This window comes from Cibotium barometz, chromosome 43 (assembly GCF_041138505.1).
Source record: "Cibotium barometz isolate CiBa-2024 chromosome 43, ASM4113850v1, whole genome shotgun sequence".
NCBI classification, from domain to species: Eukaryota; Viridiplantae; Streptophyta; class Polypodiopsida; order Cyatheales; family Cibotiaceae; genus Cibotium; species Cibotium barometz.
In genome coordinates this window covers 28,133,449-28,157,057 of record NC_141088.1, presented here as the reverse complement: position 1 = coordinate 28,157,057, position 23,609 = coordinate 28,133,449, and the positions used below count along the sequence as shown (strand labels likewise).

At 42.1% G+C, this 23,609-nt stretch overlaps 1 protein-coding gene and 1 pseudogene across 7 annotated transcripts in view; one reads left to right on the top strand and one right to left on the bottom strand.

The window, feature by feature from the left end:
• The first annotated feature begins 1,992 nt into the window (after window positions 1-1,992).
• Window positions 1,993-23,609, top strand: part of LOC147613755 (dynein regulatory complex subunit 4-like) — a 110,268-nt gene continuing 88,651 nt past the window's right edge. Inside the window, exons 1-6 of one of the 7 annotated variants that reach the window (XM_086781728.1) lie at window positions 1,993-2,296; window positions 2,435-2,561; window positions 3,980-4,105; window positions 4,245-4,541; window positions 4,768-4,887; window positions 5,004-5,131. In XM_086781728.1, coding sequence (XP_086637854.1) covers window positions 4,323-4,541; window positions 4,768-4,887; window positions 5,004-5,131 — 467 coding nt within the window. In that variant the 5' untranslated portion in view covers window positions 1,993-2,296; window positions 2,435-2,561; window positions 3,980-4,105; window positions 4,245-4,322. Of the gene's footprint in view, window positions 4,106-4,241; window positions 4,888-5,003; window positions 5,132-23,609 lie in introns of those variants that run through there. The other 6 variants (XM_086781727.1, XM_086781731.1, XM_086781726.1 and 3 more) reach the window with 6 other exon arrangements.
• Window positions 19,951-21,769, bottom strand: LOC147613756 (uncharacterized; annotated as a pseudogene).

Genomic DNA, 23,609 nt, shown 5'->3' with positions numbered 1-23,609 from the left:
AATAGACCTCTCCAAAGTAATCTAATTTTACATATGAGCGAATTTAGCAAAACGGCCCGCGATGCTTTGTAGATCTACACTATTCCCATAATTTTAAGTATGATTTTGACTATATTCTGGCGAAAGACTAGAGAGTTACAACCCATACGAGTTGCAAGCCTGTACGTGTACACAAGAGCAAGGACAGGTTAAGATGGACAAACGTCTACAAAGAGTATCAGATTCTTTTACCGCCGTTCTTGTATGGTTTAATTATTTCATGAGTGAGAGGGAGAGAGAGAGAACTCTATTAAACATGATACATAAGAATTGCAGGTATGAAGTACTTCTTTCTTTCTACACTCTCTTTTCTTCTCTGATGGGATGATGTCTCCTCTCTATCAAAGAGATTGATTGTACCAAACTACTTCATACCTTAATAAATCATTGAAATACTCATGCGTGAGACCGGTCTTAATGCTTTATTTTCTTGCAAATTATTATTTGAAGTGAAAATTTGATAATTTCGACTTCAATTTGTTTCAGTGCACAACACAAGGTCTGTCATTTTAAACTCTAAACTTGGCAACTCTTTTATCATACAAGATCTTCTCTTCATGGCTCCCCATTAAAATGAGATAGTCTATATATAGAACTATGATTATGTACCTACCATGCCTGAAAGAAATATATAATTTTGTATCTTATGAGCTTTTTGAGAGATAAATACTCATAAAATAATTGTCAATCCTCTGGTACCAAGCTTAAGGGGCTTGCTTCAATTTGTATACATTGCCTTTTAAAGTCTACAACTTTGCCTTCTAACACATCAAAAAACCTAGAAGTTGCCCCATGTACACCTCCTCCTTGAGATGTTTGTATCTATCTACATCATTAGCCACTTTTCTTAAACAAGTTAGTATTGTGAGAATTGTGGTCTTGCTATGGGAGCAAATGTCTCCTAAAAGGAAATTTGACGTGTGCAAATCCTTCACCATAACTAAGCCTTATACATAATTAGATATGTACTTAGTCTTGTAAACCAAAATGAAACTCCATCATCAAATAGCTTAATGATTGACTAGAAGACCTTCGACTAAATATTTTCTCCCATTCTTCATGATGTGTTCTTCACAATGTGCTGCATAAGGCAGACTAACAAGCATATTTTTAATTAATTCAAAGTGCGAGAGTTTCTTATGAGGCGCATATCGAAGGGATGATTTGGCCGCGCCATGTTGTGCATGAAAAAAAAGCATTCACTAGCTTTCAGTGTTTGTGCACATGAAGCCAAAAAATAGAATGTTTATTGGATGCGTGAGGTGGCGCTTGCAATGGCTACTATAGCTTATGATGGAAAGGTGTAGTTGGATGGAGTCTAGATGCCATACACATGGATGATAAATTGTTAGCGTCGTGTAATTAACGCAACGTTCATTTCATCATCAACTAGGTTGGCATAAACATGTCCAGGTTTTAGCTGCCACTTCTCTATATTATCTTAAGGAAGAGTTTCACAAAGCTGCCACGTGACACGAATTTGGAGGTTCAAGAAGAGGAGGAGGAAGAGAAGGTTCGAGGAGGTTGGGATAAAATTTGAATTTGGAAGTTAAAGATGTGCAGAGCACGGGCCACTACTGTCATGAAGTATGTTGGTTCTAGTCCCTTGAGAATATTGGTTCTAGTCCCTTGAATTTGGAAGTTAAAGATGTGCAGAGCACGAGCCACTACTGTCATGAAGTATGTTGGTTCTAGTCCCTTGAGAATATTTTTGCAGGCCTCAAAACCAGAGGTGAGGCTTGAGGGACCTCAGACTTTTTTGTAATGCGAGGGTTTTATTTGTACCAAGAAGTGTCCTTACGGATGAGAGTTGGAAGTATGACTTGATCACTAGACCTTACCCGAAACACACACACGCTTCACCAATTGCTCTCACACTTAGATAATGTAAACCTTTGTTGAGTATATATTAGATAAATTAATGTTAATCGCTCCAACCGCTCTCTCGCGTTTCAAAGTATTAAAAGTACGTACTACGAAGACTCCTGGTTACGCGAGAGAAAGAGAGAGAGCGCGCGCTCACATCCGTTCAAGCTGCTGTCCTCAATTGATGACAGCGGGTTCCTTCATGTGGGCATGCTGCAGGAGAATTTGAGACCGCCTAAGTTGGCTCCATCATCGGCGGAATCTTGGAGTTTGTCGTCAGAGCAATCGCCTCAATGTTTCTAAAGGAATGCTGGTCGCTACAGTTCTTCTCTGTGTGTGTGTGTGTGTGTGTGTGTGTGTGTGTGTGTGGATGCATCTACCATAAGGAAAGGTAGGGTGTCCTGGGCAGCCTTTGAGCATTGTCACAGGCAGAATAGCATGTCTTTATGCCTTTTTGTCTCAATAGTCCTAAAGCCCGTGGCCTATTTTGCAGAAATGTTTCATGTCATCTTTTATGCCAAAACTGCAGGACATTTACCCTTTCAGAGGTCTGTCCAGATCCCTGCGTCGAAATAGGCTGCATGGGTGGCTTGCTCATCAGGCAATTGCTCGTAGCGAGCTAGTCTTCACTTCAAGCACCTCTAACTCCCCCAATGGTAGTACTAGAAAATTCTTCCATCCATGCAATTTCTTTAAAAACAAGCCCACCTAGATGGTGGATGCCATCATGCGTCCAACCGAAGCTAAGAAGTCTCAAATGATTTGATCTCCTGCCTGGGTGCTGACTGAGGCCTCCGTCTTTAAGGTTTCACTGGCCTACAGAGTGGCGTGGGTGGCTTAAATTTAAGATCTTACCCATGAGGTTGGGCTCCTGCTCCTGTAAGGCTATCACTCTAGCTTCTAATGCCTTCAGGCAACTCAATCATATTGAAGCCCCCTCTTACAATTGCTGGGAGAATGTCCCAATTTACATGAAAGGCAGCTTTTTCCTTAAATTATGATCATGTTACGGAGTAGAGGTCAAGAAAACTGCTAGTTAGCATACAAACTTGTATAATAATCCCTTGCACCCTACCTGAAAGCAGCAGCACTGAATATGTGGGGAAGCAAGTGGATACCCATTGCAGTGCAGACCCTTCCTTGATTACCTAGGGGCCCTACGTCTGGAGGCCAGAAACATGGCAACGATGAAATCTTTTCGCATCTCATAGTATGGTGAGATGTGAGGTGATGCTCTTGTATCATCAGGAAGTTGATCTTGCACCTGACACCCCAAAGGCTTTGTTACTCTGCTGCCCCATAGTCAGGAGAACAGGTTTTTGGTCTGCTGGGGTGACTCTTAGCATGAGGAACCTTTGCCAAAAGGTTTGGATGGGTCTTTCTGATGTAGGCACTTTGCATGCACATGAAGATGCGACAATATGCCCCAGGCTCATGGATTCACAGAAGTGTCGGTAACTTCTAGTGAGAGGCAGAGTACTGGGTCTAGAGGTCTTCTGCTTTACTGGAGAAAGGACTAGTCTGCTGTCTCCATGCAGTCATGGGACTAAGAACTTTGGAACATGTTGGGTACTCAAATAATGTTGAAGCTACCGGCGAAGGAGATCAACATGCTTCCTGACAGTAGAGATTGGAATCACCCCTGTAAACCTCATAGAGCAGCCACCAACAAATTTTTTTCCTATTGAAGTGGTAAAACAACAAAGCAAGCAGTGGTATGTAGACCTTCCACCCATGAATGATCATCTTTTATATCTCCACCCGCCCACGTTCCAATCCGCACCAATATCTTGCATGTTGCAAAAAAAGTCTCCTAACTTTTGCATTTGCAAATTTGTCAAGTAAATCCTTGCACAATATTATTTTGTTGTTTTTCTTCTGAAAATTGGGTCTAACTTAGGGTGGCTATGGATATACTCACCTGCTCAAAGCTTGTCAGCTATACGTAGATGGGTAGGGAGTTCTTGAGCTTGGATGGGCGATACTGTCTCCATTTGGTAGCTGTGCATCCATCATCTTCATATCCGTCTTGCTTTATTATCTCAAATTGAGGTCTTTTTTTTTCTGTGAGTAGATACTTCTGTAGTTGCAATTTGGTACCTGCCCAAAGGCGGATTTGTCTTTCCACCTGAAGGCGATACAACTTTGCAGCCACAATTCCGGCCTGCAGGGATTTGAACTCTGGACATCCCCACTTCAAGTTACGAACCCACACCATTGGGCTATGTGCATGTTGATTTCAAATTGAGGTCTTATAGGACTTACAAATCCATTTAAAATTACAATGATTGCTAAAATTATTCTTATTCAAATTTGTGGGATTTGTTGTTTGTTAGCAGGTAATGCCACATACAGATGTGTCCGTTGACTGCTTTTAGGTAACACTGAAGTTTTTGGTGTCGTCTACTTTTCTCCTCATGGCACCTAAGAAGGACCCTGGCAAAGAGAAAAAGCCTTCGGCTGGCAAAGATAAAGCTGCAGGCTCCAGAAAAAAGAAAGGCAAAGGTGATGCCGCAGTTGGAAACGGCGAGAAGTTGGATCAACCCTCACCAAAAGAGATGCAGGGCCAGATGGCGGCTCTACAAGCAGAAAAAATCAAAGAAGAGCAAGAAAGGAACTATATGCAGTTGGAACGAGTATGCACATTTAGTGGTCATCAAACAACTCAGTAACACACACACATACAGGCACGCATGCACGCACGCACGCTTTCATGCGCACAGGCAGACATGCACGCACGCATGCTGTCATGCGCACCCATGCAGACAGGCAATCAATATTATGTACATTAGTTTTTTGATTTTTCAAATTTTACATGTATTTTTGCAAGATGATAGTTTGGCTGTACGAACCACGTTGCAGGACAAGATTGCCACTTTTTTGGAGATCAAGAGAAAGGAACTAGAGCAGGCCAGAGTGGAACTGCGGGTCAAAGACAGGAATCTTGAAGAAATGGAAGAAAGGCATCAAGATGAAATCAAGGTTTCTATGAGTCTTTTGAATACATGCAGTTCTTCTTTGGATGAACTCAATGAATGTTACCAGGGATTTGGAAACACTCTAAAGATTTATATGCGGGTTTTGTCTTTGGAATGCAGGTGTATAATCAGAAGATGAAACATCTTCTGTATGAACAACATAACAATATAGCAACTGTTAAAGCTGAACATGAACTAGCTTTGAAGCTACAGCGTGAAAAAGCGGCCAAGCGTGAGATAGAGCTTTTGTAGGTGCCCATTTTTCTTTCACAAAGTTTAGATAAGAAGTCAGTGATATAAGTTTTTGGGAGCTCTCATGAATTTTTCAATATTTAAATCTGTTTGTGATGATGTGTTGTAAAACCCCAATTAACTATGCTAAATGCAAACGTCCAGATAGGGATTGCCCATTAGCCCTCTTTTCATATCTGTAGAAGTCATGAGCCCTTCTTTGATTATAACTTAGGGTGCTCACCACGTGGGAGTGTACACTTAAACTGTTGGAGATTCAGAGAAAATCTTTAGATTTTCTATTTTGCATCTAGGGCAATGGTGCACTGTGAGAGAGAAGTGGATTTCAAGTGAATCTTACTTCTTCACATATAGGTTTCACTGCTGTTGCAACTTGCAAGGCACGAGAAGGAGAGGCTCGAGTGAAGTTTGAGGGGTACTGATCCTGTATTAAATTGTGGGCTTCTTCTCTTACTCATGTAGGACCAATGGCTGGAGCTCCTCACTGCCCATGTGCTGACATACCAAGCTCCCCCCCCCCTCCCCGCAAAGTCTTCCCCTCCCTTTGTAGCCTGTGCTGACCACTACCGCACACATCGGGTTCCTAGTGAAACATGAAGCTACAGTGGAAACCTAGCCGTATGTGAGCTCTTCTTGAGATTTTTGGCACAAAATTGAAATTTTCTGGTGCTTTTTATCCAGAGTTAGATGGACAGACAGAGATATACAGCTAGTTGGCTTTTGATGTATTTAAATTTGGTATCCAACCAACAAGCCCAATGCAAGGAGTATCTTCTGTTGGTACAGGCCACACTTAATGACTATGGGTTGTATATTTTAGGTGACAATCTCTTTCTTCGGCTACCTGTACTTTGGATGGCGTGGATGCTGCCAATGGAACGACAGAAAGTTATGCGGAGACATTGGAGTTGGTTAAGAAAAATGAGTGATGCCCAAGATAGTTACAAATGTCAGGTGGATCTGGGTTTATATGCAAATTGCAAAGCAAAGGTTGAAATAGGTTGCGAAGAAGTGCCTGAATTGTCATTCAGGCACTTCTGAGAGCTACCACCCAATTGAACGATGTGTAATAGGTTTCATGTGTATGGTTTGCAAGAGGAGGATCACATGGATCTCAAAACACCCCAAAACAAGAATCATGCTTACCCAAGTGTCCGCCCAAGTTTTGCAATCATATAAGCAATCTGAGTACATGTTTTCCATGGTCACCAAACGCATCAACAATCATCATGAGGGCATAGGTGGGTTTGGCTAGCACTTGCCACCCAACCATAGGCTCCAAGCCTAATACGATAGGAAGTCACTCTGGAGCTGGAGACCACACAACGATGGCCTAGTGCACATCCTTAAAGCATGTATGTTTCATACCATGCATTCCTAATCCTCACAACCATCACTGAAACGACTAGCCAGAGGGCTAACCAGTAGCTAGGCCCTTGGAAGAGTCTCTCCCAAGGTTGTGTAATACCAAAACTTTCTTTTTATTAAGGCTTCTTTATTGCAATGTATAATGTATGTGTGATGATTATCCATGTGGGACCTGACATTTAGAATGCCAATAATGCTCACCGGGTGATTGAAAGAGATCGATCTTATTTGAAGGGAGTAAAAAAAAACCCATTCATGTGTCAATGTTTCATCCAAATCTTCACATTCAATACAATTAACCCTTCTAATTCTTCCCTACCTTGTTCGTGAATCTTTTGGTGAGTGGAAAGATTTTTCATCAACGACGCATTGTTTTCTTTTCAATGCTGAGAGATTAAAGAAAATCTTGCAATCACCTCAGCATCTTATTTTTTCCATACTTGAATATGAAATAACATGGATGTGTACGTATTGATCTCGTTTTAAGGTTGTAAGTCTTAATCAAGAAGAGAGGAAGATACGTGATGTTGTCCTCTATGCATCAATTATCTCTTATGTGCAATATGCATGGCAATCCTTTGCTTGAGAGGAGTGAGGATTCTTTTTTGTGGGTGTGACTCATGGATACAATATATTGTATGCCTGGTATGCCACATAGATTTGCAAGTGAGGGGTGTGTTATGTCCTTGTCATATATGTAGGAGGAGATAACCGATTTCAAAATTAGAGATCTTGTTGCTATATTATCTAAGTCATAATGGGGAAGATACATCTTTCATGGAAGTCATGGGGAGGATCCAGAGGCTTACCTTTGTGAGTTTTAAAGGGCTTGCATTGGTAATAGATATAGAAATTCTTTCTATTTCTTATGATCCTTAGTGCTGGGCTTCATTGGCTAAGTCTGTCTTGTAACTCCGGTGCTCAGACAGACACTGAGTACATAGACCTTTGTATGAATGTATTTTCTTATGTGTGTGTGTGTGTGTGTGTGTGGGAGCATATATTGATACCAAGTTCTATATCCACTATTGGGCATTGATTCCATGCTATGCATGATGGAGTTGATGGTTTATTGTCTTGTGGATGACTACCATGAGGTTATAAATTGCACTTTTTTATAAGGTGAATTTGGGCATGTTCTTAGATTCGTCTAGGTATATCTTTATGCTGTATTAGCGGACATGCAAATTTCACATCGTGAAATTTTCATCCAAGTTGCAGCTAGTTGATATTGTGTTAATTCTTTCTATCTTTAGTAGTGCATATGTCCTATCAACTACCTTTTTGCTGTAATAATTCTTTCTATTTGTCATGGTCCTTAGTGCTAGGCTTCATTATGTCTAAGTCTTCCCGTATCTCCGGAGCTCTGACAGAAACTTAGTACATAGACCTTTGTATGAATGTATGCTCTTATGTGTGTGTGTGTGTGTGGGAGCATATATTGATATCAAGTTCTACACTTACTATTGGGCATTGATGACGGTAGTGGGGATGTTGTGGTATCTAGTCCATACTATGCATAATGGAGTTTATGATTTATTGTCTTGTGGATGACTACCATGAGGTTATAATTGCAATTTCTTATAAGGTGAGTTTGGGCATGTTCTTGGATTCATCTAGGTAAGTCTATAGAATGGGCATTATTATTACCTTCGTTCTTAGAGGGAAGGGCTCTTAAGTGGGTAGAAGAGCAAGAGCACGAAGTGTTGAGTGATTGCAATAAGCTAAGTGTAGCCTTATTGGATGAATTTTTACCCAAGGAGAAGTATGCTCAATTGCTAATTGAGCTCTTACATCTTTCTCAAAGCATTGATTCTGTGAAGGGTTTATTGGGAAAATTCAATGTAAAAGGAGTTTTGAATAAGTGGGTGAACTAGGCCTTAAATAAAGTGGTTCTTGTATGTGAACAATTGCTAATATGCATGGGTTCTTTGTACGTGGGAACAATCCCTTACGGACTTTTGTAAGCAATGATGCGTAAAGGTGACACCTCAGTGGATACTTGGCATCTCATCTTGACATGTTGCATATGTGGTGGCACCCTATGGCCACACTTTGTAAAGGGTGATCTTGTATAAAAGGGCCATTACTATAATGAAAAAGAATGTGCTTACAAAGATGTAGTCTCTCATGTATCTGGCTATATTAGTTGAGGTTTAATCATTGTTAAAGCTTTTCATGCTTTCTTGGTTTTTTGTCTTCTCTCGCCATGATCCAATCTCTGAAGTTAATAATTGGTATCAGAGCCTGTAGGTTGTTGCTCTCACATGTGCCACCAAGAGTTCTTCTGTGTGGTACTCGTCTTCCTATTTGTGCTTGCTTTCACCCTGTTTGCACTGCCATTGTTGGAGGAAAACGACCCGATGAAATAATTGCAAAGTAATAGTCACAAGCATAGAATAAAAATGCATATAACACAAGATTGGATCCAATTTGGTCCCACACAAGAGTGAGCCCAAACTTTCTCTTGGTGTATTTAAATCATATTGCTTGAAATAACTTGTGGGGCTCGCCGCTCAAAACAGTGTCCACTTTTATAAATATGTCGACTTCTACAAAAATAGCTTGCTTTATTGGACATACAAGCTAATCTACTAAAAAATAGGTGTAAACTTTAAACCCTATAAATATGTACATCTCTTGAAAAATCAAATATGCACAAGGGAGCTTTCACACGTCCCAATAAATATATATATAGATAATAAATATGGACACCACTCAAAATGGAATAATGGCATGCGTTGTCGCAAAATCAAATAGTATTATACGATCTACCGACACCTAAAATCAAGTGTCTCAAAATCTTCTTGATCACCATTAGCTCGCCTTCATTATCCAACCCAAGGATCTGCACTTACATCAACTACGCCAATCAATTAATAAATTAATTGATTAAAAATACAAATAACCATACGAAACTCATAACATCAAGACGTCGGATGATGTAGTTAGGCCGGCCCTTAGGCAGTTAGCTCTGGTAGCCTCAGAGATGCATATTCAGCAGCTCTTGATCTCGAACCCTCTTGATCCGTTTACCCGATGGCCATATGTTGGGGGCCAGACCTCATGTATCATGGGGAGCTTTGAGCATAGGACCCGCTAGGTCCCTTGGAGATTGGCTTGCACACAGGCAGCTGTCCCTGGAGGCTCAAGAGAGAGGCCTGGCAGGGATCAAGGGTAGAGACAAACTCAGCCTCGACATTGACTCTTCCATTTCCCAAGAGTGGTTGACACCCATCCCAGACCTGACCCCCCCCATAGTGGCTAGGCGTGTTTACTAGGCATGATATTCTCTTAGTAGTTCATGGCGCGGATGAGGGCTGTGGTTTGCTTACTTTTTCTATTGGTCCCCATGGTAGATTAGAGAGATCAGATGCATCTTACAGAGGGTGAGGGTGATGGGATTTCATGCACATGAGTGGCACATAGACCCCCCACCAGCCAAGGTGGCTAGGGAGAGAGACTAGCGGTTATCGATTTGGAAGAGCCGGCCCCTCACGCGCCTCTAGTGGGATCCGGGAGAGTGGACTTGGCGTTGTCATCCTGTTGAAGGTTGATGGCACCCTGGTAGCAGCAGTACTTTGGCAATCACAGGGCCTCTCACAGTGTTTTCTCTTAGATTTTTGGAAGAGGCTTTGAGACAGTTTTGGGCCTCGAAAGATTATCCTCTTTCTTTGGCTGATAGCACACAGGAGCTTGGCGGTTGGCACGTGGTTGGCCATTGGTGGTCGATCAGCTGCTTGTCCGAGGTGCGGTCACCCTCAGAGTCTTAGCGACATTGTCTTTGGAATTGCCCGAAGGCTCACCAAGTTTGGTAGTGGATTCTCCGCATCTTGATGATGGACAGGACCTCGACTTGTATCATTACATGGGGCACTGCCGCTTGGGCAACAGAGGCTGAGGCTGTGTCAAATCCCCTCGGATCTCCTCGTGATCGATCTCGGTTCGAGACTCAAATCCTGCAAACAACAAACAAACAAACAACAAGGGGGTGAAGGCCTGACTCACCTCCCAACCATGACAGCCGTGGGCAAGCCCACAGTCTTGGCTGTCCCCACCGAGCCACGAGCTGAGCTAACTAGGATGACGTACCGACCAATCTGTTTAATCCCCACGAATCCCCTCGTGATCGCTCTTGGTTCGAGACTCGAATCCTGCAAACAAACGAACAAACAAACAACAAGGGGGTGCAGGCCTGACTCACCTCCCAACCATGACAGCCGTGGGCAAGCCCACAGTCTTGGCTGTCCCCATCGAGCCACGAGCTGAGCTAACTAGGATGACGTACCAACGAATCTCCTCCTCGCGACGTCCCCCATACCGCCACGAAGCTGCCCTCGCGGGCCTCGAGACTGCTGTCGGCCTCGGCTGCGTAAAGCAGGTGCACGTCTGCACTAGATCGAGGCTCCAAGACCATAGAGCTCTCACAAACTCGCGAGACTCTCTATATCAATAACTAACCTTGGCCACCCTTTTATAGGCTCTTGGCCGGTCATCGGGCGTCCACACTTGGGCGCCCGCCCGTCCATACTTGGGTGCCCGTCCGTTAGTATTTCCCTAACTCAGCTCGTCAATCAACCTGCCTAGTTCCAAGCTTGCCCAAGCCTCGAAACTAGTCTTGCGTGCGTGTAGCACACGGTAGATACACACTGTGCACTCTTCTTTCACGAAATCCAAGAATCTTTTGAGGTTCGCGTGGAACAAATGTCATGTCCTCGACATCTATAATTTCTTGAGGAGTAACTAACTGATCTGCTCCACCCAGTACTTCCTTAAGTCTACTGACATGAAATACAGGATGAACTTTCACATGAGAAGGCAAATCCAATTCATATGCAACTGAACCAGTCCGTCGTGTAACACGAAATGGTCCACAATATCTAGGGGATAATTTCGGAGATCTATCTGTCCGTAAAGTCTCGGAATCTTTCGGAACTCGCAAATACACCATCGTTCCTTCAGAGAACTCTCTAGGTGAACGATGTCTATTAGAATAAAACCTGTCTCGGTCTTGAGCACTTCTAATAGATTCCTTTGCAACTTGTAACATTTCCTGCATATCTTGCAAAAAATTACGTGCTGCATCATGCTGAAGTCCTGAGAATCCTACTGTAACAGGTGATCTAGGTTGAAAACCATACATAAGTATGAAAGGACTAAAACCTGTACTCGTATGCTTAGTACTGTTATATGCAAATTCTAACATAGGAAGATAATCCTCCCATGAACTCTGTCTTTTGGATACATATGCTCGAAGCATATCCTCCAAAATCTGATTCACTCTTTCAGTCTGGCCCATCAGATTGAGGATGATCTGAGGAACTCAAATTCAAAGTTGTTTCCAACTTCTCAAAAACAAGTTTCCAAAAATCACTCGTAAACTTAGAGTCCCTATCACTGACTATGTCTTGCGGTAACCCGTACAGTCTAAACAATTGCTCGATAAACTGCCGTGCTAATTGCGTAGCTGTAATAGTCTTTCGGGTCGGTAAAAATCTAGCCATTTTTGTCAAGCGATCTACCACAACCCAAATAGAATAGTGGCCTTGATGTGTTCTTGGCAATCCGGTAATAAAATCCATGGAAATACTTTTCCATTTATTACCTGGGATTTGCAAAGAATGCAACAACCCAGCCTGTCTAAAGCGTTCGGCTTTATTTGCTTGACAAATTTGACACTTGAGAACATAATCTTCTACATACCCTTTCATCTTTGGCCAATAAAAAGTGTGTTTCACTAATGATAGTGTCCTGTGTACCCCAGGGTGTCCAGCAGAAGGGGCGTCGTGACACTCCTTAAGAATCTTGGACCGAATGTCCGGGATCTGTGGTACACAAATTTTGTCATTACGGAATAGTAAACCATTCCGAATCATCCACTGGCCTCCTGTAGCCTGAATAGTAGACTGCTCAGTCATCGAGTCTTGGTCAATCAATGAGCTCCCGTCCTGGATCTTCTGCCAAAATGGACCAAAATAACTATCAGTCCTGCAAAGTCCTCTCAATGACTGAAATAAGTCGGTAGAAATCTCGGTGAACGACAAAGTATTCACCTCTCTAATTCGACTAAGCGCATCTGCAATACTATTCATGGACCCTTTCCGATAACGGATCTCAAAATCAAAATCTTGCATTAACTCTGCCCAACGAGCTTTGCTGCCTCTCAAATCATCCGCATCACACACATACTTGATTGATTAATGATCAGTCAATACCACAAACTTGGAGCCATATAAATAATGTCTCCAAACCTTGAGAGCATGAATCACAGCATAAAGCTCCTTCTCCTTTGGCACTTCGAGGCTTAGATCTTTAGATCCTCATTCGCCAACCTCATGCTATGACAAGGTGGCATACTCGTGCCATGATTGGATGTTCAAGCTTGAGGGTTTGATACCTAGCCATTTGAGGTACTTATTTGATGAGAGAGATATATGTGCTAGATAGTCTGTTACGAAAACTTTGTTGATTCATTGCTTGGCTACCTCGACATGGATGGTTCGGCATTGTTCACATGGGATGATTCTTCTTTTGGAGGTTTGCATGAGTGTCCTATACTCTTGAGCCATCATGGTTGTCCTATACTCTTGAGCCATCATGATTATCTTGTGGACTTCAAAAAGTAGAATGGTGTGACTACGAAGGATCATTATACTTTTGGAGGTTTGCATGAGTGTCCTATACTCTTGAGCCATCATGATTATCTTGTGGACTTCAAAAAGTAGAATGGTGTGACTACGAAGGATCATTATCCTATTCCTTTTAGTGATCAAATCCTTGATAAAGTGGCTGGCAATGAGTGGTAGAGTTTTGGAAATGGGTATAGTCGGTATAATCAAATACACGTTGCAAAGCAGGATTAGGTAAAGGCAACCTTCACTACACCATGGGATACATTTGTCTATCGTGTGATGTCTTTTGGTTTATGTAATGCTCCTGCTACATTTCAAAGGTTCATGAATAGGGCTTTTGAGCCTTTTTATTGGTGACTTTGTGAGGGTATTCCTTCATGATTTTGTGTGTGTGGGAAAAGGATCCATCACTTTCCACAAGTTCAAAAGTGTTTGAAAGGCTTGATTTAGCACATGCTTCTTTGAGTCCAGTAAAATGTAGTTTTGGATGCATTCAAGGTGTCTTTCTTGGTCATATTGTCTCAAATGAAGGGATTGCTATGGATCTAGATAAAGTTTCCAAGGTCTTGGACTTGCCTTTTCCTACCACAAAGACAAAGTTAAGGTCTTTTATTGGACATGTGGGGCATTTTTGAAGGTTTATTCAAGTGTTTGCTCACATGTCTCAGCACTTGAGGAAGTTCTTGATGAAGAAGGATTCACCTTTTGATCTTCATGATGATGCATTTGAGAAGCTGAAGGTGGCACTCACCACCAGTGCACCTGTTTTGAGTTCGCCTGACTGGGAGAGAGTTTTTGGTGTACACAGATGCTTCTTTACAATATGTTGGGAGTACCTTGAGCAAAAAGGATGAACAAGGGCATGGCCATCCTATTCATTTTGCAAGTCGGCAGCTACCAAGAGAAAGAAACTACTCTGTCAGTGAAAGAGAAGAAGCTCTTGCTATTATCTTTGCTATGAGGAAGTTTTGCCATTACCTTTTGGGAAACAAATTCATTGTTATCGCTGACCATGGAGCTTTAAGGTTTATTTTTAATAAGCCTAATCTAGTTGGTTGCATAGCAAGGTGGGTTATTCTTTTGTAAGAATATGAGTTTGAGGTTTTGGATAGGCCAGGGTCTTAGCATGTCAATGGAAATGCTTTATCTCCAGCGTATGATGATGTAGGGGATAAATAAAAGAATGATTATTTTCTTGATGCTAATCTTATGGCTATAGATATTGTTCCAGAGGGTTTTTAGGAAATTTGGGACTATCTTACAAAGGGAAAATTTCCGTAGATAAGAAGAAGCAAAGCATTGCACATAGAACCTGACCTTTGAAATTGAAAATAATCTTTATTTCCAAGGTGGTTTCTCGTGCAGATGGGAAAAAGCTTCTTGAGTTTCATGAAGGATTATGTGGGGGTCATTATGCCGGCAAGGGCTTAGCATATGATGATGTAGGGGATAAATCAAAGGATGATTATTTTCTTGATGCTAATCTTATGGCTATAGATGTTGTTCCAGAGGGTTTGGGATTATCTTACAAAGGGCAAATTTCCTACTAATGTAGATAAGAAGAAGAAGCAAAGCATTGCACATAGAAGTTGACTTGAGCCTATCTTTAAGTGAACAAATCTTTGAATTAAGAAATCAAGAAAACACATGTCAAAACTAGCGAAGAAGGATAAAGTTGAATGCTTCTTGTATCTCTTAATGTAATTTTTGAGAAGAGGGTGAGAAATCTTCTATATAAGGAGCCCTCTTGCTCACTTGTAAGGCATATATTAGCATATCAGCATATTGAGCCATAGAGTTTCCTTAGATGATAGAGCTACCTTCACTCTTGTAGCTTATTGCTTTCGTACTTGATGTGTGATTTGATTATTAGTAATGGAATTCCAGTTCTCATGGGTCTTGATGGTGATGTTCTAACTTAGTGAGCTTGTCTAGATATATGATGTGACTCATGCTTGTGTTAATGTTCTCTCTTATTGTCTACTCATTACCTCTTCTATCATGTGTCTAATTGAGTCCTGTTTCTCACTTCTCATTGTACTTCAACAATTGTGCATCCAATAAGGTCACAATTGAGGAGATCTAGCATTTAGATTGGTTAGGGTGTACAATCCGAGTTCCAGAGAAGAACTCACTCTATAAATGAGTCACAATCCAACTATATAACTCAATAATCGAGTTCACACTAAGAACATCTGTTTGGTCTTATGCTAGCCTCATTATGTCCAAACAATAGGACAAAATTCTCCCACTCTTAACAAGAGGAAGATTGGGAGACAATTTGAAAACTAGCTTCGGAGTGAAGCAACAGCCTTCCAAGTGTTGTCTTCATCGGCATGATGAAACCGAGGTGGATAGTATGATCCAAATTTCTAAGAATATTAAACTTCACATTAAAGACACTAAGTACAGATAGCTTCACCAGTTACAACCACACTCACCCACACTCACTTAATGAGTATAAAAGATTTGGAGAAGTTGACAACACAATGGGTCCAGAACAGGCTGCTCTCCCCCACCCCCCCTTCCCCCCCCCATAAATAAAACTTTATTACAGGGAGTATTTACAGAGACATGTAGAGGGTGCTCTTGCACCGGATTTCCAAGTATCAAAGATGAAAACAATATAAAACAAGTTCCTCTGCCCAATTCCAAGGCAAGGGGTGTTTCCAACTTCACACCAGCCTAGTGTGGATCTCACAGGAGAAGCCTAGTCTCACATAGTCTACTATGTGGATCTCACAAGCACTCCCAGTCTCACACTAAACTAGATGCTCCTACAGAGTCTTGGTCACTTGGTCTTCAATCTCAAATAGAATCATTTGTTGCAACATCAATTTCAGTGCACATACCTTCTTCAAGGTTCTCGTATTAAGAAAAGAACCGGAGGAAGAGATTCAGCAGGTCCCACACCTTTGTCATAGAGGAGTTCACCAACCACTTGTGTGTGAGAAGATGTTATTGACAATTGGCCGCCCTTCCCAGAATGTATGCAGCCATGTGCTGAGGGATAGAAGCACTCAGAATGCAGCCCTGTATGCTGTAAACTGCCCAATGGGAAAAAAAGAAGATTTTGACAAGCTGTCCCCCCCCCCCCTTCTTTCTCTATGTGCACAGTTCTGGAAGGCAGAGAGAGAGAGAGAGAGAGAGAGAGAGAGAGAGAGAGAGAGAGAGAGAGAGACGAAACTCTTCATCAATCCCGCATGCCAGGAAGAGAAACGAAGATCTTTGTGAATCCCATGAGAGAGAGAAAATTCTGTTTTCAGTCATGATGCTTGCGATTCAGTCCAGCCTGAGTGAGAGAGAAAAAGAGAACTTTGAATACTTCAGTCAGCTATCATGGATAAAGAAGAGAGAGAAACTATCGAAGGCTTCTGGCTGCCTGTGTGAGAGAGAGCGATTCTTCTTCGCTTCGCCTACTGGATCAGAGAAAAATCCAGAGGCAAACGTTTGGGCGCCGTCGGTTCAGTCCAGCCGGTCAGAGAAGAGAAAAACAGCCCGCATCCTTCAGCCTGTCGGTGAGAGAACGATTCAATCGTTGGCCAGCCATCCTCTTTCCCCCCCATGTCGACCACCATGCCATAAATGTGTGAGGGCTCTACAAGCTACCCATGTGGCCGTTGATGCTTTACTATTATTTTATTTTTAAAATATCACAAGCCTTCGTAAAAGGGCACAAATCTTTCTATATAAATGACTAAAAAGTTGGGGTGCGCATTGGGGTGTTCACACCCATTTTAATGTGGGTGTGAACACTCTACCTTATAAAAATATAACTAAGCCTTAATCATGATTTTTGAGCCTTTCGATGGCTAGTTTTGGTGCTTGCAAAAAGCCAATCGCAAATTAACAAGCCAAGGCATCCACACAGTCTCGTAGCCAATAGTTCTGGGGTACGAGACCGAACATAGGCAAGCATGCAGGGCACGAAAACAAGTCATGCATCTAGTAAATCTTTTATCTTTGAACGTACATAAAATGAAGTGCATATGCAAATATACATTGGAAATCCCCGGTTCTCAAGCCATGTATCTCACTTAGGGGTCAAGTTATACTAGATGAACCAGATCTAGTGTTCCTAGTCATACTGGTCACACCTCCAGGCCTACTAGTCACACTAGCACTGCCTGACGTGCTACTGATCATATCAGCAAAGCGCTCATCCCTCTGGAAATATCAGTCCATGTCATAGGACTATTGATCATATCAGCAAAGCCCAAATACTGGACATCCCGAGGGTGATTCACCAGTCAAACTGGTGTCCCAATGCATAGAAAGATCCGATGAGAACCTATCTTTGCATTTATTTGAAGATACCTTGTTGTCCAGGGAGCCAAATGGTGACATCTCCCCCCTCTTCTAAACAGTTGACCGCAATTGAAAAGCTTCCTAGTAGGCATCCAAAAGTTGAGGATAAACTTTCAATGTTTGTTCATCAAACCATTTCGCATCCATAGCAGGATAGTTGCAAAACTTGACTAGATAGTGCTGCGGTAAACGGCCTCCAGGGAGCCTCTTTTCTTTATGAAAAAGAATTTGCTTAGGTTGGAGAATCTCTTCCATTTTCTCAACTTTAGGAGGTTCCTTTTTCATAGGTTCACTAGGCTCTGGTCCCATATACTTTCGAAGTAGGCTCATATGAAAAGCATTATGAATCTTCCAATGATTTGGGAGAGCCAATCTGAATGCAACTTCATTAATCTTTTGGGTAATTTTGAAAGTGCTATAATACCTGTTGGCAAGCTTAGGAGTAGCACCCTCCTTGCCAGGTCTTTTACGAAGTCTGGCCTTATTAAATTTCAGCATTACCCAATCTCCTTCTTTGAGATCCATGTGTAGTCTATGCTTATCAGCAGGTTTTTTATGCTTTTCTTGGGACTTTTGAATGGCTGTCCGTACTTTTTCAAAAGCATCCTGCAAATCATGTACATATTTCTTCTTTTGTACGCAAAATGGGAGGCAAGACTACTTTGCCATCCTACAAAGATTCCTTCTTTTGTATGCAAAATGGGAGGCAAGGCTACTCTGCCATACATAGCCTCAAATGGTGCTTTACCTGGAGAGGAGTGTACGGTATTGTTGCAGGCAAATTCTACCAATGGTAAAAACTTCTCCCACACACTCTTTTGCTCGGCAACATAGCATTTAAGCAAATCAAGTATGGCTGAATTTGTAGCTCCACTCTGTCCATCCGTCTCGGGGTGAAAAGTTGACGAGAAGTTAAGTTTTGTGCCCATATTGGCGAAAAGAGCTCTCCAAAATAGGCTAGTAGTCCTGGGATCTCTGTCACCCACAATGGACTTAGGCATTCCATGATGCTTAAAGATGTGTGAGAGAAAAAGTTTAACCATGTGGTCTGGTTGAATGGTCTTCTTCATTGGTATGAAGTGAGCTTGTTTGCTGAATCTGTCCATAATAGTCGATATGGCATCATTGCCATATTGTGTACGAGGCAAATCCATGATGAAATCCATGGCTATGCTTTCCCAAGGTTCATTTGGCACGGGTAAGGGCTGAAGTAACTCTGAAGTCTTTTACCTGCTGAATTTTACGTAATACATTGACATACATATGCCTCAATATCCTTGCGCATAGTAGGGCAAAAGAAATACCTCTCGATAAACCGAGTGTTGGCAAAATTCCTCTATGCCTTGCATAAGGCGGTGTATGAGACTCATGCGAAACTTTTTGCTTGAACACTTTGGTGACACATAATCTGGTAGAATTCATGAGATATCCATATTTACATACATCTGGCATATGTGCTGTCCCGGACTGCAAATCAGCCCATAAAGATGAAAAATCAGCATCTGTAGCATAAGCATTATGCATCATAGTCAAATCCTCATGTGATGCGACTGAAATAGCAGCTACATATGGCTTCCGTGAGAGTGCGTCGGCAACTACATTCTTCTTTCCAGGGGTATGAATGATCTGGAAATGAAACATGGAAAGAAAGTTGGCCATCCGCATATGCTTCTTAGAAAGCTTTGTTTGAGTAAGAAAGAATCAAACTTTGATTTGTCTTTATTGTAAATTCAGCTCCTAAAAGGTAGTGTTTCCACATCTTTAGAGCATGAATTACAGCCATGAGTTCCTTTTCATAGACACCCATATGCTTTCGACACCTTGCAAACATCTGCTCTCATAGGCTACTGCATGTCCCTCTTGATTGAGGACAGCTCCAATACATTCTCCCGATGCATCACATGTAAGTGAGAAAGGCATATGTAGATTAGACACAAAAAGCACGGGTCCTGTTGCAATGGCATTCTTGAGTGCTATAAAAGCATTGGACTCTGCTTCTTCCCAAATGAATGTAGCCTTCTTTTTAGTTAAAGCATGCAAGGATGATGCCCTATGAGAAAAATGCTTTATGAATCTCATGTAATATGAGCATAAGCCAAGAAAACTTCGTACTTCATGTCATAGTTGTGTGGTACGAAAAGTTCGATTCGGTATGGTACGTTCAAATATGGTCTTGAAATGCACTGCTAAATTTTAAAAATAAAAATACGGTGGAGGGTGCGGTCCATTAAAAAATACTTAAAAATATAAATATAGATGTAAAACTTATAGAAGTTACAACTTACAACTTACCCAAAACATAAAAATTTAGAATGTTGCAACTTGCAAGTTGCATAGAAAATGAAAGTAGACAAATGTGCATGTGACATGTCAAAGAGTCATGAATATATAAAGCCGCAAAAATCGGCATGCCGCATGGGCAAGTACAAAAATGTGTGTACAAAAATGCAAAAAGCCCATAGAGGACTATAGAGGCTAAAAGTCTATGTCACCATCTATGTCAAGAGTCAAGACTCAGAGCTATCGCTAGGCTCTTCAATATCCTCACTAGAAGAGGACACCTCAGAGCTCCCACCCAAATCCCCATTGCTAAGAACGTTGCCCTCATTATCATATTCGGGCTTCCTTATATCACCATGAATTGCCGAAGAAGACTCCGCAATGGAAGCATCCTCAACTCTAACCGTTGCGAGGGTAGAGCTCCGACTCGTGGAGCCACGTCTGACATAGGTAGCAACTGGGCGACTAGAGCTACGAGAGCCAAAAGTAAGAATAGGCCGAACTTGTACTTCACCTCTAGCTCGGCGGCCACGACGAGTGCGAGAGACTCGTCTATCAATCTCCTCTAGCTCTTTGTAGAGCTCTGCATATATGGCCTCCTCTGCATTATGCTCCTTGTGGACACTTTTAAGAGTGTCCACCATCAACTTGAATTCGTCGACGTTGATCTACAAGTTTTATAATTGATTAGGGGCTAAATAATTAAACATTGCAAGTTATGTAAGTCTAACATGTTGCATAACAATATACCTATCTAGCTTGACTCATATCGTGCATTGCACGCACCATGCGCAAGTTATTGCGGCAATAGACTAGCCGCTCTAATTGTCTCGTGCTCAATCGATTGCGTAACTTCGTGTGTATAAGTGAGTAGGAACTCCAGTTCCTCTCACATGCACCCGAAGAGCAATCCTAATCCACAATAAAAATAAAGGATGTTCAGGATTCTAGTATCTATACATAATTTAGTAACTTGGTGCCAAGTGGTTAGTGGTTACCTGCGCTAGAATCCTTAATGCCACTCTTTGTAGGTGAGGTTGTTGGTAAGGAAATGACTCCCACCAAAAGAGAGGCTTCACCATGGAATCCCTCCTCCAACATACTGCATTGGCGAATGCGGGGCCCCTCTGATCATTATAGTTGATGAGCTCCTGTAAGAATTGAAATTGTCTATTCTCATCATCGGGTAATGCTTTCGGTAAGAAAGCATTCCTAGCTGAAAGCAACTCTTGATTAGTGAAAAGTGAGAGTGCTTTGTAGGCAGGATGCAACAAAGCAGCAAGGCCATGGATAGGCCTTTTCATCCAGTTCCATCTCTTCTCCACGAGTACCAAGATAGTATCGCGTTGAGGAGTAGCCTCAAGGGGATCACTGTGAATTTTAAAATAAAGAAAGAATATCTTATATGAGAAAAATGAAAGAACAAGTATTTAGATTCAACTTGATTCAACTTTCTATTTTAGTTTATCACTTATTCTCGAATCTTATTTACCTTGTTAGCATATACTTTGGATCAAGCTCATCGAGGATTGTGGCGTGGGTAATCTCGACAATGGCCTCTCTCATAAAGTGAATGAGGAGCCCTATAGTAGTCCCCTCCATGTTTGTCATGTGTAAAACCCTATACAAGGGAGTAACCGCAATGACTAGGGTGCGGACCTGGCGCTAGAACTCCTCTCTCAAGCATAGCCGTTGAATGGCTCTTGCCTCATCGACACGCGAAGGTATCTCACCTTGTATCCATTCTTGCCACTCCGGTGAAACCACTGTTACTTGGAGCTTAGGCATGATATCATAAAAGCGCTCTAGAAGAAGCCACATGTAGGCAAAGTGCGTCGAGGATGGCTTCTTCATATCCTAGTTGCTGTGATGGCAGAAGATAGCAAGGGCCTTGACTTTTTGGCTAAAAAAGGTGACAATTCAAGTTGCTTGTGTCACCACAGTCTTCACCCACTTGCCTATGTTCTCCATAAGCAAGTCAAGGCAGTGAGAGGCACAAGGAGTCCATACTATGGACTTAAACTTCTTCTCAAGCAAGCGGCCCATCTTGCCGCAATTGGACGCATTGTCTGTAACCACTTGAACCACATTTTCGGGCTAACCTACAAGGATGATGGATGCGTGAAAAAGGAAAATAAATAAGACTTGAAAGTTAAGTAAAAGGCAAAGGTTAAACTTTCAAGCTTCAAACTCAAAAATTAAAATTGTATCTCACATCGATTATGGCTTTTCAAATGTTGAGATAGATGAAATGGCCCGAGGTTTTCTTCATCAAGTACCTTCATGCGCATGTCGTTGTACGTGATACCATGCCAAGGGCCATGGCATGGTTCTACTTCAGCAATGGTCCTCACCATCCTTTGCCATTGAGGAGTTTTAAGGACACGAAATGCGAGATTGCCCTAAATGACTGTGTGTACAATCTCCACATTTGGGCCTTGTTGCTTTGCTCAGACCCAAGAGAGAGAGGCCACATTTTCTCCGATGGAGCCTCCAAGAGTGGCTTGCCTCTTGTGTGGAATCTCAAATTCACTTGGTCTCTTTGATGAGGGGTTGGAGTTGGTGAAGGGGGAGAAGGATGAGGAGGATGTATTCCTTGCTAGTGGGATGACTTTGTCTTGAGCGGCGGCAACGGCAGGGGGGGGCTCTTCCACTATCACTTGCTTTGCCAAGCAAGGAGTACTTCTTCACAATGCCATCGGAAATGTCTTGAGGGATCATCTTGCAAGGTGCAATTTGCCAGCCCATCTTGGAGAGATGTGCAAGAAGCCTAGTGGCACTACTAGTGTAGGCCTTGCCACAATACTTGCAAGTCCACTTCCATGCCCCCGACTTCCCCTCGTTCTTCTCATGGGTAATGGCATGCAAAGTAAAGGCTTCATGCTTTTCTCTCATGGTGAAAGAGAGAAGGGTCCCGGGAGAAGGAAAGGGAGAGGGAGGGGAGAGGCTTGAGGAAGAGGGGGAGGCTTGAGGAAGACTCAAGAGGGAGAGGCTTGAGCCTTGAGGGGGGGGCTTGAACCTTGAGGAAGAGGGAGAGAGAGCCTAGAGGGGACTCAAGGGAGAGGATAGACTTGAGCAATGATCACTTGTGAGGGGAGGGTTGAGCAATGAGGATGGGGTTGGGGGAGGGCCTATTATATAGATAATAGAAAGAGGCTCAAGGCTCAAGCAAAGGCAAGTTGGCAACCAAATGGCCAAGCCTCCAACTTCCAAGGCAAGCAAGCAAAAGCTAAGCAATGAACAGTCCCAAAAAATGCCCAACAAACGGCTCTCCAAACGGTTTCTTCCCCATCCAAAGTTCATTTCACAACTCTAATTGCCGATATCCTCAGGGTTTATGCTACTTGTTGTGAAGAAGAACTAGTCAAGAACGAATCACTCTCATCAAGCAGTGTTTATGTGTCCCTACTCGAATATAAACTAATCTCATCATTAAATCGAACATCATGTTTAAGAACACACCAAAGAACATCAAATTCTTCTTTACAAAGTGTATCAATAGTTTCCAAAGGTGAGCTCATATGAATACCATCACACATTATAATTGGACGATTGACAAATGAAGACAGTTCATTCATTGAACCACAAAGATTTCCATACAAGGTAAAATACATCTCTTTGGGCTCAAAAAGAATTACATGATGTAAATAGTCAATACTTGCTTAGATAGAAAAACCACTCTTTGCACAACAAGTTATGTGTGCTATCAAGGCGTAAAATAAGAAAAAATGGCACCTCCTCATAAACTTGAGTTTTGAGAGAGAGACGATGAACCTTCCTTTGTTAGTAAAATTGTTATTACTCCTATTATCATATAAAACATGCATAGAGATTCCCATAACTTCACTCAAATTTCAATACTCAGATTAAGTCACAATGACCAAAT